The 17,202-nt window shown below is 44.3% G+C and overlaps 1 protein-coding gene across 6 annotated transcripts in view; it reads right to left on the minus strand.

Annotated features, from left to right (window-relative positions):
- Positions 1-9,646, minus strand: part of Taf15 (TATA-box binding protein associated factor 15) — a 31,807-nt gene extending 22,161 nt beyond the window's left edge. For all 6 annotated transcript variants that reach the window (XM_075991326.1, XM_075991324.1, XM_075991327.1 and 3 more), the window contains exons 1-2: positions 9,534-9,646; positions 2,890-2,929 (exon numbers count right to left, since the gene is read on the minus strand). In XM_075991326.1, the coding sequence (XP_075847441.1) occupies positions 2,890-2,929; positions 9,534-9,540 (47 nt within the window). In that variant the 5' untranslated portion in view covers positions 9,541-9,646. The remainder of the gene's footprint in view (positions 1-2,889; positions 2,930-9,533) is intronic.
- Between the last annotated feature and the right edge of the window lie 7,556 nt (positions 9,647-17,202).

The raw sequence follows: 17,202 nt of genomic DNA on the forward strand, positions 1-17,202 counted from the left end.
TTGCTGTCAAAATTTCTTACAAATAATATTTTACCAGAGCTATAAAACTAAGAAAATTATATTTTGGGATAAATAACAAAACAGAGAAAGGCACTGAACAATATCATTCCAGAAACAGGTTTTTATTTAATATCAGGTACACAGATTTCTAATACTTAGAACATATACAATTTTTTGTAGCTAAAAATGTTTATACAAATAACCATCCTGATGATCACATAATGGCCCAGGCATTTAATCCCAGCACTCACAAGACAGAAACAGGCAGACCTGAAGCTAGCTTGGTCTACATAGCAAGTTCCAAGCATACCAAAGCTACACAGTAAAACCCTATCTCAAAACAAAAACAAGCAATCATTCCTAAGAATGTGCTATTTCCAAAAACTGCATGTTAATCCATAGTAATCTGAGAGAGAAAAAAAGGTACCCTTTTTGTTTGTTTGTCTTTTGAGATAGGGTTCTCTGGCTGTCCTCTGTAGACCAGCCTCCGACTCAAGAGATCCCTAGTGCTGAGATTAAATGCATGCTACCATGCCTGGTTTAAAAATATAACTTTTAATACTTCTTAAGCCATATCTGAACAGATTAATTTCTTCATATTATTTGTTTGAATTGAATTTCTTTAACTTTCCAGAAAAAACAAAATATGGAACAAAAGTCCGGTACATATACTTCAGTAATTATATCTATGCATGCCTCTAATTACTGAAGCGTGTGTGTGTATATATAGTACCAACAGAATGAAATTATTCTGTATCAAAACTGCCATGTAGTTTAATAAACATGCATTGTTATTGAATAAATGTACCTTCCTAAGACTTATCTTTTTAAAAATATTTTTATATTTATTTATTTATTATTTATACAGTATTCTGTCTGCTTATATGCCTGCAGGCCTCATTACAGATGGTTGTGAGCCACCATGTGGTTGCTGGGAATTGAACTCAGGACCTTTGGAAGAGCAGGCAGTGCTCTTAACCACTGAGCCATCTCTCCAGCCCCATCTTTTTAAAATTATATCATGTAAGTACTAGCAAGTCAAAAAACAACTCTGAATATATGGCTCTTTAATACCAAAAGAAAAGTATCTTCAAAATAAAACCTTTTATCTTAGAGCAATCAAATACTAAAATTCCTCAACTATTTTTTTTCCTCAGAATCCCGTAACTTTTAAAAATACAAGCAATAAAGAAATACTTGCCAGGTACCTACTAAGAGGCTAGCACTCTCTTATAGGAGTAAAATCACATCAATTTTGTTTCTGATTTGCTTCTGACTATCTCACAATAAGCCTCCAACAATAGTTGGTAGTGTTAGGTTGAAAGCTGTTACTTCTCGTAAGCAAAGAACAGTCTACCATCATATAGGCATAAAAACAAAGTTTCACTCTGAGCATATTAGGACTTTTAAGAGTTGCTAAACAATGTACTACAGTGACTTAAGAAAATCTACTCTTGCTCTGGATCTTCCTTAATGTGCAGGGATTGTTTGTTTTCTGGTTCAAGTTCCACTGAAACTGGAGGCTGCCAACTGACCGAGGATGGCAGGGTTCAGCAGGGTTCAGTTGTCTTTCTTGTTCAAAGAAATGGTTTAATGAGAGAGAGAGAGAGAGAGAGAGAGAGAGAGAGAGAGAGAGAGAGAGAGAGAAGAGAGAGAAGAAAGAGAGAGAAGAAAGAGAGAGAGAAGAAAGAGAGAGAGAGAAGAAAGAGAGAGAGAGAAGAAAGAGAGAGAAGAAAATCTGCTCTAGGGGCTAGAGCGAAGGCTCAGTGGTTAAGAGGACTTGCTGCAGAATCAGATGGCCTGAGTTTGATTCCTAGTATTCATATATTGGCTCACAGCCATCTCTAACACCATTGCCACAAGGATCCAAAAGCCTTTTCTAGCCTCCATGGGCACTACATGTACATGGTACACAGATATACATACAGACAGAACACCCACACAAATTATTTTTAAAATCACGTTAGCATATTATATATGTCATGGAAAAGTAAAATTTTTTTTCTAAGAACCTGTTTGATGCGAATTTCAAGAAATTCTCTAGGCAGAGGATGGCTCAGGTTAGGAGTACTGCCTACTCTTCCAGTGAACCTGGATTCAACTCGCAGCACTCACATCAGGCAGATCACAAAAAGTTTGTAACTATAGGGCTGGAGAGATGGCTCAGTGGTTAAGAGCACTGCCTGCCCTTCCAAAGGTCCTGAGTTCAGTTCCCAGCAACCAAGTGATGGCTAACAACCATATGTAATGAGATCTGGTACCCTCTTCTGGTCTGCATGCATACATGCAGACAGAATACTGAGAATACTGTATACATAATAGATTTTTTAAAAAATGTTTGTAACTATAATTCCAGGGGATCTGACACCTCTGACTTCCAGAGGCACTGGTATTCATGAGCACATACCCACATGCAGACATACACATAATTAAAAAATAACAATAAAAATTTTTAAAAATTATTGAATTCTCTTAATTTCTAAAAGAAATTTCTAAAGAAAAAAATTCTACCATACCTAGGATTTCTGTCTTTATCCTCAAGGCATATATTTATTAATTAAACAGACTACTTAAAAAAGAAAGAAATGTTGCACGATACCCATTTATAAAGGCAAGCTCTTTCCCTGTTACCAAGCTTTAACAATTTAGTCACACACACACATCCCGCACCCCTTATTTTTAAAATAGGGTCTATGTAGCCCAGGCTGGCCTCAAACTTTTGACAGTCCTTCTACCTCAAGTTCCTGAGTGCTGGGATCACAAGCCTGAAGTACCACTTCTAGCCTTATTGTCTTAAGATATCCAGATAGCAAATTTTAGAGAGAAAATTGTATTATTTTTCTCAGTTTGAGTCTTTCATGATATTATGAAAACATATGTATACTTTACCTTTGCTGCTCACCCCCAGACTGACTGTAACTTCCAGAATCTAAAACACATAAAAAAAATTTTAAATCATATTTAAAATTTATGCTTCCCCTAAGACTAACTTTAGTTTATGCAAATAAAACTAGAAACTGTCAAAAATTACATTAAGAAGAACTAAAAGCCAGGCCTGATGGCACACACCTTTAATACTAGCACTCAGAAGGCAGAAACAGGGGAGTTTCTGTAAGTTCAAGGCCAGCCTAGTTTACATAGTGAGTTCCAGGGAGCGAGAGGTGCAGTGAGGCCGTCTCAAAAAGACAAAATAAAATAAAAAAATAAAACACAAACACACACACATACACACACGCACACAAAGAAAACCTAGAAATTAAATCTATGCATTGTTAAACCACTGTTCTAAAAGTATATGCTGGTGGTCACAAGAAAGTAAATATGAAATCATTGAAAATTCATCATTTAAAAACAAAAACTCAACCAGATATGGTTGTTCATACCTGTACACTTGGCAAACTGAGGCAAAAAGGATTGTCAGAAGCTCAAGAACAGCCTAGGATAGGCACACAGACTGCCGACCAGACTGGATGGACTAGTGAGACCTTGCTTAGTTCAAGCTACATCTATATATCTTTACATTATTAAAAGCAAACAAACAAAAAAAGTAGCTGTTTAAACTAATCAGGGCCAAAAAAGGGAAGAAACACGCACTCTGACGTGATTAATCTACAGAACTGCACTATCATTACCACGTCAAATGTTTTTCTGCATTGGACTACTGTGGTTGTTATCATCAATAAGAGTCTCCTAAAACCTGCCAAGAAAAGCTGTTGATTTTACCAAACTTTCAAGCAACTGGCCAATTGGTGACACATCAAACCAGCAATGATCTACGCTTGTAGCCTGAATTTTAGCAACAAAAACTACCTCAAGAAAAAAGCCTACCTGGGCGGTGGTGGCACACGCCTTTAATCCCAGCACTCAGGAGGCAGAGGCAGGTGGATCTCTGCAGGCTCAAGGCCATCCTGGTCTACAAGAGCTAGTTCCAGGAGAGGCTCCAAAGCTATAGGAGAAATCCTGTCTCGAAAAACCAAAAAAAAAAAAAAAAAAAAAAGCCTAAATAAACATGTGAAGTAAAGGGGGCAGAAGAGGGTAGATTATAAACTTTCTCTATAGTTCAAAGTAGAAGTCATACCAAAATTTGTTGAGGAGGCACTACCCTTTTAGGTTTATATTCAATGTCAAATGAACAGCCTTAACTTGTGATGAATAAGACAGATGTTCAGATGTTATATAAAATACAACTATAAAACAGGAGTGTCAAACTGATCATATGACTAACCTTATCTAATTTTAAAACCTTCAATGAACAATTCAAATAAAATCGTAGCTTCCTTTTCAGTCAATTTATATCAAGTTATCATATAAAGATATATTACTACAGGTTTAACCCACTGTAAATATCTCCAATATGACATCTCTTTAAAAATCCTTAAGACTATTAAAGAAAGTCTGATAAATTATTTCCATGAAGTTAAGGACACAGGCTACATGAAATGGGGGAAGAAGAACTATCTTACATGTCACAGCTATTTCCATAACTGGTAAGAGTTGCAGCTAGCAACCAAAGGAAAATAGGAAAAGAACATACTCTACCTGGCCCATAAAGAGAATAGATGCACCTATCAAAGAGCAAAGGAAAGCCATCCAAAAAGACTGGGGGAGGAGGATTTAAACACTTGAAGATACATATATTTCTCCATCGACAGTCTAATACCTCAGTATTTCCTTTTGGTTCAGACAAAATCATTTAAGTATTTTGCACTTAAATCTTTCGACCGTCTCTCAAAATCTAGTAGTTAAATATTCTTAACTTTAGCCGAAGTAATTACGGACCTCCAGAACAATAAACCTGACTTCAGCTGAACTAAAATTTCAAGATACACAAATAAGCACAGCCACCAAAAAATAAGTATTTCAGTGATTAAAATACAGGTGCTATTTTCAATTTAAAAAAAAAATCAGTTTGCAAATGCCACTTAGGGCAACTCAAACAAGACCTTGTTAAGATTACCTGACACTTGAGCCTTGTGTCTGGACTTGTTCATTATTTAGAAGTGCTTCTAAATTATCAAAGTGTACCAGTGTACTGGCTATTTTATGTCAACTTGACACAAGTTGAAATCATATGAAGAGGGAACTTCAATTGAGAAAAGATCCAGCTATATGAGGCATTTTCTTAATTGGTGACTGATGGGGGGGGGGATGTCCAGCCCATTGTGGGTGGTGGTCGTGGGTTCTCTAAGAAAGCAGGTTGAACAAGTCATGAGAACCAAACCACAAAGCAACACCCCTCCATGGCCTCTTCATCAGCTCCTGCTGCCAGAAATAGCCTGCCCTATTTGAGTTTCTATCCTGACTTCCTTCAATGATTAAACAGATAGTTATAGAAGCGTAAGACAAATGCTCCCCAAGTTGCTTTGGCCATCCATCATCACAGCCATAGTAACCCTACAATAAATTGGTACCAGCACAGTGGGCTATTGCTATGACAGGCCTGACCATGTGTTTTTGGGAGGACTGTGGAGGGACTTTAGAACTTTGAACTAGAAAGGCCATTGAGTGTTAACAGCTCAGTGGGCCATTCTTCAGGAGTTTGGAAGATAATTATATTGAGGGCAATTCAGACAATGAAGGCCTGGTTTGTTAAGTTTCTGGAGAAAGCAAAGATTCTGCCTGGCCCTTTTGTGTGCACAATCTGTAGTTCGAGCCAGCCAAGGCTGAAGAGTCGGCCGTGATTAAGATGGGACCAGAAGCACTAAAAGACCATTCCTTTACTGGGACAACTGGGAAACTGGTCAGCCAAGAAATTTGTGGGAATTAAAAGACCAACTACAAAGTGGTTTCTGACAGTTACCACACAGCTGTGTTCTAGATGTGGCCTAGGTCCTATCTTATGCTGGCAGTTTATCTGGTACTGTTTAGAGTCCCTGAGGTGATACTGGATTTGAAGGCATGAAGGGGTCATAGAGTAACTGAAGCTTGGCACTGTGAGGGGCCAAGAGAGGCCACTGGTGAAGATATAGCCTCAGTAGCACTTGGAGTCCTGAAGGGACTGAAGGGGTCAAGAAGGGAAGTTAAGGCTTGGCACCAAGAAAAGAACACAGGACAGGCTACTGGTGAAAGTGCAACCCTGTTGCAGTAAGAGGCCCAGTATTTTGGAGATGCCAACACGGGATGACTACCTAGAACAGCAACAGCAGAGGAGCAGTCAGCTGGAGCCAGAGAAGTGACCCAAGCCCTTTGGAGGAGTTCAGAAGATCATCAGATACTGGATACTGAGTTATTTATAGTGGAGTTTGGTTTTGCTGTATTCAGACTGTAACTGTGCCTTGGTTCTTCCCTCCTGAAGTTTTTTTTATTTTACAGACTAAAAGTTAAAAGACTGAATTTCTAAAGACATTTTAGGTTTTAAGAGACTTTAGACTTTTAAGTTATTATGTTTTATGTATGTGCACTCTACATGCCAGATAGGGCATCAGATCCTATTATAGATGGTTGTAGCCACCATGTGGGTGCTGGGAATTGAACTCAGGACCTCCGGAAAAGCAGCCAGTGCTCTTACCTGATGAGGCAGGTAGATCTGTGAGTTCCTAGACATCTAGAACTAGTGAGGTCCTGTCTCAAAATTAAAAAATAAAAGCCGGGCGGTGGTAGCGCACGCCTTTAATCCCAGCACTCGGGAGGCAGAGGCAGGCGGATCTCTGAGTTCGAGACCAGCCTGGTCTACAAGAGCTAGTGCCAGGACAGGCTTGTTAACACTTACACTAGGATTTTTTCCTCTTTGTTCATTTCTTCACTGAAGGACACAATCCTTCACATCAATTACCTGTAAACCCAAGATTTACAAGGGTTTCAGTTTCCATTATTGGGCTAACAGTTCAAGGTTGCATCACCCACCCTTAGAAAATAAAACCATCATACAAGACCTATACTCCCTGGAGGTAATTGCCAAAATAGCTCTATGCATATCATATTGGATTCTACTTCATTTTTACTATGGGTTTTAGCCTTCCCAAATTTTTGTCTATATTTTTTTGAGGTGCATATAGAGGATATCTTAAGCTGTCCTAATTCTTGACTTCATTTTATATATAACTAATATTTTACTTGTGATTTTAATTCAAAAGCTCTGGTAATTCACTTTCGCAAATAACTTTGATTGTCACTGATAATAATTTTGACTTACTGACAAAATACTATGAATACATCTCTTTCCCCTCACGCAGGCAATCAAATCCTTAAGTTTTGTGCATGCTAAGCATTAATTCCAGCCCAAATGATTATATTTTAATATGTTTGAAACTCTGACACAGCAAGCATCTGGATTAGTTGAGTCAAATTTCTAAGTGTAGTCTGGAATGTTTAAAGAATGTAACTTAATGATACTAGTTGCTTAGGGGCGAATTTATTGTTAAGTTTATTAATTTAAACATGCATTAAAAACAAGTCAAAGCCGGGCGGTGGTGGCGCACGCCTTTAATCCCAGCACTTGGGAGGCAGAGGCAGGCGGATCTCTGGGAGTTCGAGGCCAGCCTGGTCTACAACAGCTAGTTCCAGGACAGGCACCAAAGCTACAGAGAAACCCTGTCTCGAAAAACCAAAAAAAAAAAAAAACAAGTCAAAAGCATCACTTTTACACAAAAGTCAAAGTATTTTACACAAACATCACAAAACATGTTAAGTTGTTACAACACTAAAAAGATCTTAAAAGATTTTAACTTAAGCCTCTAACTTTAAGTTTTCCATTGAAACCACTCAGTCCTAAAAAAATGTCACTGTTTTATATGAATAATTACATTAAAAAACCAACAGAGTTTGGGCAAGGTACAGCAAGCCTGTAATCCCACTCAGGAGACTGTTTAAGATGATGAATTAAAGGCCAGCCTGGAGATACACTGGACAATCCTGTCCAAACAATCCCGAGTTACTTATCACCGCTTGCACTAATTTTGGCAAATTTCTACTTGAGAGTAGAATTTTAATTTTTTTACAGTCATGGTTAACCTACATATACCCTTTCTTAGGAAGCATGTACACATATTCTTCTGGACCTTTCAGGTATCATGATGAATTATGTACCTGGCAGCAGACATACTAGTGTCTACTTTGGAATAATCCCTTGTCTGAAAAAGAATTAAACAGAATTTGAAGAGCTAACTTCAGTACAGTTTAGCCCTGTCCATCAGACAGGTATCGTACTCCCACCCCCAAAAGCTTAGAGCCCCTCAGAATCAACGCTAATCTAAGGAAAGATTAACATTCCCCTGCCCAGTCTTTCCTACTCATTTGAAATTGTCTCCCACTGCTGCTGCCTTGAACGAAAGAAAGAACGAACGAACAAACACACAAACACACACACACACACCCTAGTGGACTGGGGAAACCTTTTAAAAAGGAGTGCTAATTAACAGAAGTGTAAAAAAAACTGGTGGGTGTATGGTTCAAGCCTTTAATTCCAGCACTTGGGAGGCTGGGGCAGATGGATCTCTGAGTTCGAGGCCAGCCTGGTCTACACATCGAGTTCCGGGACAGCCAAGGATACAGAATGAGATCCTGTCTCCAGTAAATAGGTAAATGTAAAACTACCAAAGGGCATATTTCATTCCAGCCATATGGCTTTCGGCAATGTCTCTCGGAAGGAAAGCACGAACTCATGCTGGCTTCTAAGATCAAGTGGCTATCTGGGTCTGTCTCTGCCACCTGTAAATGTAGCCCAACAATAAAGGCCCTTGTGCGATCAACTGGACCTGTTAGAATCAGGAGGACTTTTTAATTCTGATTTAACAGGATTCAAACTGGCTGTCCGGGAGGGGTAAATGCCTCTCTTCCACACATCCGTGGCCTCCATAAATATCACTTCGAGGAAGACGCTGTCTTTCCTCTGGTCTCTCTGTTCTAAGGGAAATGCCACGAAGACCTAAAAGCGCTCATCGTCAACTGTCAAGGCTCACTTTTCGGTGCAGGAGATGAACAGGTGGGGTACAAAGGTGAAGCCGGATATGCAACCCCCCCCGCAACCCCAATCAATCCCGGTGCTTACAGCAGAGGGAATGACCCGGACGAGCGGGTTGCGTGTAAAGGCAAAGTGCTGTGCAAAGGGCTCCCCGAACCCCGGACCCTCACCTGATGAACGGGTGAGTCGGGAAGGGCCCAGCTCCACTTCTCGGATGGGGACGCTGAGGAACGAGGCCTCGCTGGGAGACCCGAGGCGCTCGCAGCGGAGGACCAGGAGCTGATGCTCACATCCCGACTTCCCCCGCCCCTGCGATGGAGCAAGCGGGCCTCCGCCCCCCACCCCTCAACTCACACAAACCCCCCTCCCCGGGGAGCTGCGCGTCTCCGCAGGTTCTAAGGGCAGGGTCAAAAGACAGGGCTCCGGAGCTCTCCCGCCGCGATTCGTAGCCAAAGAGCGTTGGGAGCGTGCGTGCCTCCAGTCCAACATGGCGGCGCCGCGGCCGCCCTCCCACCCCCCGAGCCTCCCTCGGGCCCGAGGCTTTCCCTCGCCGCCCTCCGGTGGGCGGGAAGGCGGCCCGCACCGGCCGGACCCCTCCTCGCCGCTGCCGCTGCTCGCCGGAGGCGTCACTTACCCGACATGCCTAACAGCCGCGGCGCGGAGCCCCCACGGCCCGCGGAGAACAAGGGAAACGAAAAGCCAAGCGGCGCGCCTGCTGGAGCTGTTCTGAGGGCGGCGCGGCGGGCTGAGGCCGACTGCGGGACCGCGGCAGCCAATCAGCGCGCGGCGGACGATACCACCGCGTCGCGGCCGGAGGGGTGGTCCTACCCCGCTCGGGTCCGCCGACCCCGGCGTCTCTCCCGGATCGCCCCTCCGGGACCGTACCATTATTGAGAGGGAACTGAGAAAGGAAAGTACCAAAGCCCTCGTGGGGCTAGGGGAGACGGCCGCGCAGACTCGCTCCGTCCCGTTTACAACCCCAGTTCTAATTGCATTGGGACGGGCAGAATTGTGAGCTGTGAAAGCGAAAGAGGAGGCACCCTTTTCCCCAGTCAGAGCTATTGGCCTGGGAATCGGGTTTCTTCCCTCTAACGTCGGGAATGGTGTGACCGGCCTCGCTCCGGCTCTGGCTGCAGAGCTTGAAGCCACTTGGGGGCGTTCCGAGTCTGAGGAGCGCGCGGGACGAAAGTCGTGACGAGCTCGGTACCCGATCACCTCCGGGCTTGCTCGAACTGCCTTGTCCGGTAAAAGACAAGGTGAGACCAGGACAAAAACGCGAGTTCAGTCTAAATCACCCACAGACCTGACCCCAGGAATAAGGTGGTTCGGGAATCGCGCTTCTCAATCCTTTATAATAACAACTATTTGTCGGCGTCTTACATCATCTCCTTTAATTCGCGCAGCAACTGATGAAATATTTCCTCCTGGTTGCGGATAAAAAGCGAACAGACTGAGGTCGTGTGGCTAATAAGGGCAAAGGTGGAATTTGGAAGTCTAGTAACCCAACCCCACTGCTGAGGGCTTTAACGTAACGCTGTACAGTAAACTCTGTTGGAGAAAGGGCTTGGAAAACTAAGAGAAGGACATTTCCCCGAGTGAGTGACATCAGAACCAAAGCCTGGTTGATGAGTTAATCAAGTTGAAGAAGTGGGCAAAAGATCTGTCCAGAGTTGTAGAACAAGTAACTTGATATGTTTGGAGTGTCGCCTGCAGGGGAGAATACTAGAATATTCCAGAAAAGTAGGAGGCTAAATAGCAGAGGCCTTGTAGTTTGAACTTTATCCTGAAGGTGGTGGATCCACCCACTAGAGACTTAAGAAGGGTGAGATCAGAAACGTATTTCCCAGCTGCAGAATGAAGAACAGGTTGGAGATGAGAGACGTCTAAAAGTGTGTGTGTGTGTGTGTGTGTGTGTGTGTGTGTGTGTGTGTGTTGAGAGTAGGGGCGACTGAAAATATTGCTCAGAATTAAACCTGGCCTAACATGCTTGAGTTCCTGGGTTCAATTCCCAGCACTGGTAAGTATTTTTTATTCAGCCCATCAAGGTAGCACATGCCTATTAATCCCAGCATTCAGGGGACAAAATCAGGCAGACCTCTGAATTTGAGGCCAACCTGGTGTACATGATGAGTTCCAGGACACACAGGGCTGGCTACAAAAAGAGACCTTGCCTCAAAACAAAATTCAAAATTTTAAGCAGAGAGATCACGCCACTGGCCAGTGCAGTGGTTATAGTGAGAGATCATAGTGCACTGGACTCAAAGTAGCTGTGGAGGTAAGGACAGAAATCACGAGCACACTTAGGAGGAAATGGTGATCAGTGCGTGTGCAAGGAGCAGGTGCAGAGAGTTTTAGGTTTTCTGTATACACAAATGGGCAGGTGGAGGTGTCACTCACTGGACTAGGGACCATGGGGAACAGATTCGGATAGAGTAACTAGTTCAGAAGTGATACTTGAGGTCAGAAAAGGGCATGAGGTCATTTCTCCTCATTATGCCCTCAACTGTATAGACAGAAGATTATAAAAAAAAAAAAAACTCCAGATGGGTACAAACAAGCAAAGCTAAAGAAATAAGTCTTCCACTACTACCAGCCATATAACTTAAGCATCTGTAATGAGGAAAATAACCCAAAGGAGAAGAGCTTTTCCTGTAGCAGGAGAGATTCCGGCCTCAGGAGGAAGAAAGAGATATGGGTTAGTTTTTTTGTTTTTGTTTTGTTTTTAATCTTGAAGAAAAAAAAGCAGTGTTGTTCGGGCTGGAGAGATGGCTCAGCGGTTAAGAGTATTGACTGCTCTTCTAGAGGACCCAGGTTCAATTCCCAGCACCCACATGGCAGCTAACAACTGTAACTCCAGGATCTGACACCCTCACACAAGAGATACATACAGGTAAAATCTAATGTACATAAAATAAAAACAAATTATTTTTAAAAAAATGCTGTTCATCTTTGACTGTTTATGTTTATATCCTTATTTGTTCACTTATTCATCAGTCTCCCTTTCCTAAGGCTGCTCTGTGTGTAGAACCTGGAAAGTCCTAAAGACAGAGACAGAAACCCAGCTGCCACCCTCCAGAAACGACAGTCGCATAATTGGTGTGGTGCAGACCTAGAGTTCCTACTGGTTGTTGGAATCGAATGTTCTAGAGTTGGAAGATGTTCTAAAAATAGGACACTTCGTCTATAGGAAGGTAGGATTATCAAGGAAAGATCCCGCACGAGGTGCCTCCTGAAGCAAGCTTTGAAGGAAAATTAGGAATTAACTGGTGGGTATTCCAAGCAAAATAGGCTGCATTGGTGATCCTGAGAGAGAGTGCTTGGGGGCACTGTAAGTAGCCCTGATTTGCTTGTCACTGGAGTTGTAAGGATGGAGGATGAGAAGAAATGCCGTGTCAGAAGTGGGCACCATGTGGACATGGAGATATATGTGTATAATCCCAGCACACGGGAAACTGCTGCAGGAGGATCCTAAGTTTGAGGTCAACCTGAACAACAAAAACCGTGTCTCAAAAGAAGGGGGGGAGGGGCAGGCAGAAGCTACTCTGAAAGGCCTTGTATGCTTTATGGTTGACTTTGGACATCACAGTTTAAAAAGGGGTAAACTTGAGGGCCAGTGAAATGGCTCATCAGGTAGCCACTTTCCACCAAACCTGACCTGTAAGTTTTTTCCTTGGAACCTGCATGGTAGAAGGAGAGAACCGACTCTTGCATGTTGTCCTCTGACCTGTGCGTACATTAATTAATGATCAGTTAATTAGTTAAAGAAGAAAAGTGGAAGCTTCTGAGGAAGTTAACTTAGGAGTGACAGTTTCCTGTCTCCCATTATCTCATTTTCAGGACAGACTTGTGAAACAGGGATAACCCTGAAACTCCGAGAGGTGAACGTGTTGATCAAGATCCCATGGAATAGCAGCAGAGCTCCTGCCAGCCTTTGAACTGAGGTCAGTGATCTGTGCAGTGTCCCTGTTCTCCAAACTCGAAACTCCTCCCATGTCTGCTCTGTTCCAGGGCCTCCTCCACCACAGATGAAGCCCTGTGCCCTTCTGCCTTCCAAGCGTTTGCCCCCTAGATGAATCGAGTGGGCCCTGATGATATCTACAGCAAGCTTTTGTCTTCACCCACTTAAAGCTTCATGGTGACTCTCCCTTCTCTAGTGGCGTCCACTCGCCTGGCTTGGTCTACACACTGAGAGAACAACAGCTTCAGCAGGATGTTTCTGGGAAGTTTCATTTCTGGGCCTGTTTGCCCCTGATCTATTCCCCATGGCATCACAGGAGGTCCTGCCCTCTGCAACCCCCTCACCCACCCCATGATGGGTGGGTGTTGGGTTGGCTGTGTGCCCAGAAAGCTATAGGCACTAGGTTTAATCCTCAGCCATGCAAAAAATTACTTTAAATTAAATATTGTGTAATTACTACCACTGGAATTGGTAAGAGGCTGAGGAGAAAAGTACGAAGATGAGCGTTAAGATCCCCAGGACCCATGTAAATGCTGGGCCATTATGGAGGTCTGCCTGGAATCCAGCATTTGGGAGGCAGACCCAGGCCCAGGGCAAGCTGACTAGCTAGAGTAGTCAAATCAAGTGTGCTCCAGTTTCAGAAAGAGACCCTGCCTCCATAAATAAAACAGAGGGCAACGGAAAAAAACACTGGACTTTAACCTCTGGCCTCTTTATATGGCAGTTTTCTCAGGGATCGAAACATTCTACCTGCAGAGACTCTTCTTAAGATAGGAGGTAAATAATTCCAGACAACCTCTAGAAGTCCTGGAAACTGACCAGGCTTTTTTGCCTTAAGACTATGTAAGTGACTCCTGAGTGTTGCTCTCAGGCAAGCCAAGCTGCAAAGAGGATTCTCAGACAAGCCCAGCTTCCTGGAAGAGGCTCAAAGTATCTGAGGCACTAGGAAAAGACACATTCCAGCCTGTTGAGCTGCCTGCCGGCTGTGCAGTGTGCACCAGGTTTCCAGCTTTTGTGAGCTGTCACCCGTGCTAGAGTGGGTTTTGGTGATGTAGCTGTCTTCAAGTGATTTCTGTTCCTATAAGTCATAAGCCCACCTCCTTACTTTCTGTAAATAACCCCAGTGGAACTCATTGGCTCACCAAGTTGTACTTTGGTGTATCCATACATTGGTCCATGTTCCCTTTCAAGAGTGAACAAGCGTGTGTGTTTGTCTTTCCAGGAAAAGTTTGTCACATCATACCTCTACATATGCATGTGCACCTGTGCGCACACACTTAGTACACATACTAAATACACACACACACACACACAAAACATAGCGTTTGTCAATGCGAAACTGATAAGAAGTCAGACTGGAGACGAAACACAAGGAGAAATGGAGGTCACTCCATGGGGAGTTAGCCGAGCTTCAGGTTCCACTGGTGACCTGAGCTCTAGCACCTGCCTCCTGGAGGAAGGGAAATGTTCAGAGTCCTGATCCCTGGCTCCAAAATCCACCCCCTCCCTTTGTCCTTCCAGTTCATGACTCCTGTAGTCCTACCACTGATAACTTCTATGTTGCCTCTGCTGCCAGGTTAGCTCCCTAGCTCTTCCATCATTGATGCAATCCTTGCAAGGACATTTTTAAGGACTGGAAATTTATGTAGGGTGAGAGGAGAAGCTGTCAGAGCTATTTGAGCAGAGGTGTGACCTGTTTGGCCAGGATTTCTCTGGCTGCTTTTTTCAAAATACAGTCAACTGCAGGACACACAAGAGAAGCCAAATGAAGTAATTGCTCAGAAGAGTCACACGGAGGCCGCAGTGAGATCCTGTGGCAGTCACGGGATTTTAGGCTTTCCATTTTTTTTAGTTTGTTCTGTATGATATGTGGCATACTTCTTTCTGAACCTAAAGCACCCCATCACAATACCCAAAACAGTAGGCATTTCTAAAAAAGCTTATTTATTTTGATTTTATGTGTATTGAGTATTTTGTATGCCTAAAGCCTTCAGGGGTCAGAAGAGGGCATTAGATCCCCGGGAACTGGGGAGTTCTAGATGATTGTGAGCTACCATGTGGGTGCTGAGAACTGAACCCGCGTCCTCTGGAAGAGCAATAAATAGTCTTAGCAACTAAAGCCAACTGTCTCTCCCAGCTCCAACATTATGCATTTTTTAAAAGGAAGTGGGGGTGGGGGGCTGTGTGCAATGAATGCATATATAGGAGTAGCACCGCACAGAAATGGCCTGCCTTTCTGGCTTGTGTGTGAACTCCTCCATCTTGAAGAGTTTATCAAGAACTGTCCTATGGCTCCCAGGAGGCACAAGTGAGTGTCTCATGAGTGTTTGCTGAAAGAAGGACAGCTGCTGCGAGCCAAGTGCCACAGGCAGTGTGTAGCCATTGTCAGCACTCCCACCCTTGCGAGGGAGATGTCCCTGGGACCCAGTTCCTGCAGCCTTCCTCGAGAGCAGGCTTTCCAGCTGCAGCAGGAGGCTACCCAGTCCTCCCACCATGGCAGGCGCTTCCTGTTTAGGGTGGAAAGGAACCAGACACTTTCCTGTTAGCAGGTCTCTTAAGCAAAGCAGCAGCTGCTAGCAAGAGACTGGCCCAGTCTTGCCGGCCAGATGCCTGGCGGGCAGACAGCCTTTATGTGGAAGGGAAGTGGGGCACAATGCCAGACTGGCCCAGCTTTTATTGTGTTCCTCGCAAGTCCCCAGAGTCCTGGTGTGAGTAAAAAACAAACCAAGAAGAGGCCGAGGCTTTTACTAAGCTGTGATGAGGGATGGGGTAGTGGGGCTGCTCCAAACTGAGCACTGCTTGGGGAAGAAGCACTGTGATTGTTCTGCAGTATGTCATCTGGGCTGTGAGCGGGCCCAGGTATGGAAACGGCACAGGGTTGGGGTGAACACTTGTGTCTGTGCAACCCATCACCAGTACTTGGCAGGATTCAGGCTACTAATGATCCTGCTCACTCCTCATTGCTTGTCAGGGGCTTGGGGAAGAAAAAGACAAGAATTCTCTTTGTCCCCCTTGAGGAATGGCAGAAACTCAAGAGTTGTTAATTTACAAAGGTCACACAAATGTGAAAAATAGCCAAGATTCAAAGCCAGGTCTGCCTCGTGTCTTGCTTTTCCCTGATCAGAGAGAGAGAATGAGATCCGAAAGTACAGAGGCAGGTGCACTTGTGGAGGCGCCTAGACTGAGAAGACTGACTGTGCTGGATAGGGGGTCTTCCCTCTGTTACAGGCAGAGGTGATTGCTAGAAAGTGGGGAATTGCATCGCTAAAAGCTCAGCGGCCTCTGCCACTGGTAAGTCATTTCTCCACCAAAGCCCGCACCACCCAAGGGAAGCCTCGCCAGCTCCCTCCAGCTCCTCTCCGGTCCTCACTAGTCCTCAGATTTTGTTGGTTTGGGGACTCCTTGAGGGTGGTCCTCCTGTGACTGACTTACTTGGGAGCTCAGAATCCATCCCTTCTGGTAGAATCTACTTTGTGTTCTGCACACTTCCTGGGGAGGAGGAAAGCGCAAAGACAACACTGGCTGTTTTTATACAGAGGGAAACTGAGGCCTAAAGGTTCCGTGTCCTGGATTATACATCTTGCCTGGTTCAAGGGATCTGCTGTGACCCTCTGCCAGAACAGGAGGAATGGCCTCTGACAGCTACTCCCCTTGGCACACAGCATGCCCAGGCCTGGCATGAGTTCCAGAGCTCTGTCCACTCTGGGAGGATTGGGAGGCTCTAAGGAGCTGAGCCAAACCCCAAGTTCCGCAGGAGGAAGGGTGGGGAGGGGGCAGCTCTCTTTGAAGAGGACACGTGGTGAGTGCTACCAACACTGCTGGGTCAGAATCAGAAACCACCCAGCAAAGACGGTAGGAAGGAAGACAAAAACAAAACCATTGGAAAACTCAGAGCTGATTTCCTCTTGGGCACTGCTGGTATTTAGTGTTTAGTGATTCTTTAAGTCTGCAGTAAGCCTCAGGAATCTGAATGTTTCTGGAAGGGGAAATGGGGGTTGTGTTCTGGAGACTGAACCCAGGACCTTGTGCTTGTTGGGCAAATACTTAACCTCTAAGCTATAGCCCAGCCCAGGAGCCAGAATTTTTAGTAAGTGTTTCCGTGAGGGACCTAAGAACCACATTTCATGCATTCCACTTGATGTGCTGTGTTCTAGAGTTACACCATTCAGGTTTGAATCCTGCCTCCGTTACTAGAACTATGACCTTGGGCAAATGATGGAATCCCTAAGCCTCATTTTCCTCATCCTTTAAAATAAGAATGCGTAGGATAGTAGCTTTCTCCTAAAGAAGTCACGGGGTCTTTCTGTGTAGCCCTGACTGTCCTGGAACTGGCTCTGTGGACCAG

This window comes from Microtus pennsylvanicus, chromosome 11 (genome assembly GCF_037038515.1).
Source record: "Microtus pennsylvanicus isolate mMicPen1 chromosome 11, mMicPen1.hap1, whole genome shotgun sequence".
NCBI classification, from domain to species: Eukaryota; Metazoa; Chordata; class Mammalia; order Rodentia; family Cricetidae; genus Microtus; species Microtus pennsylvanicus.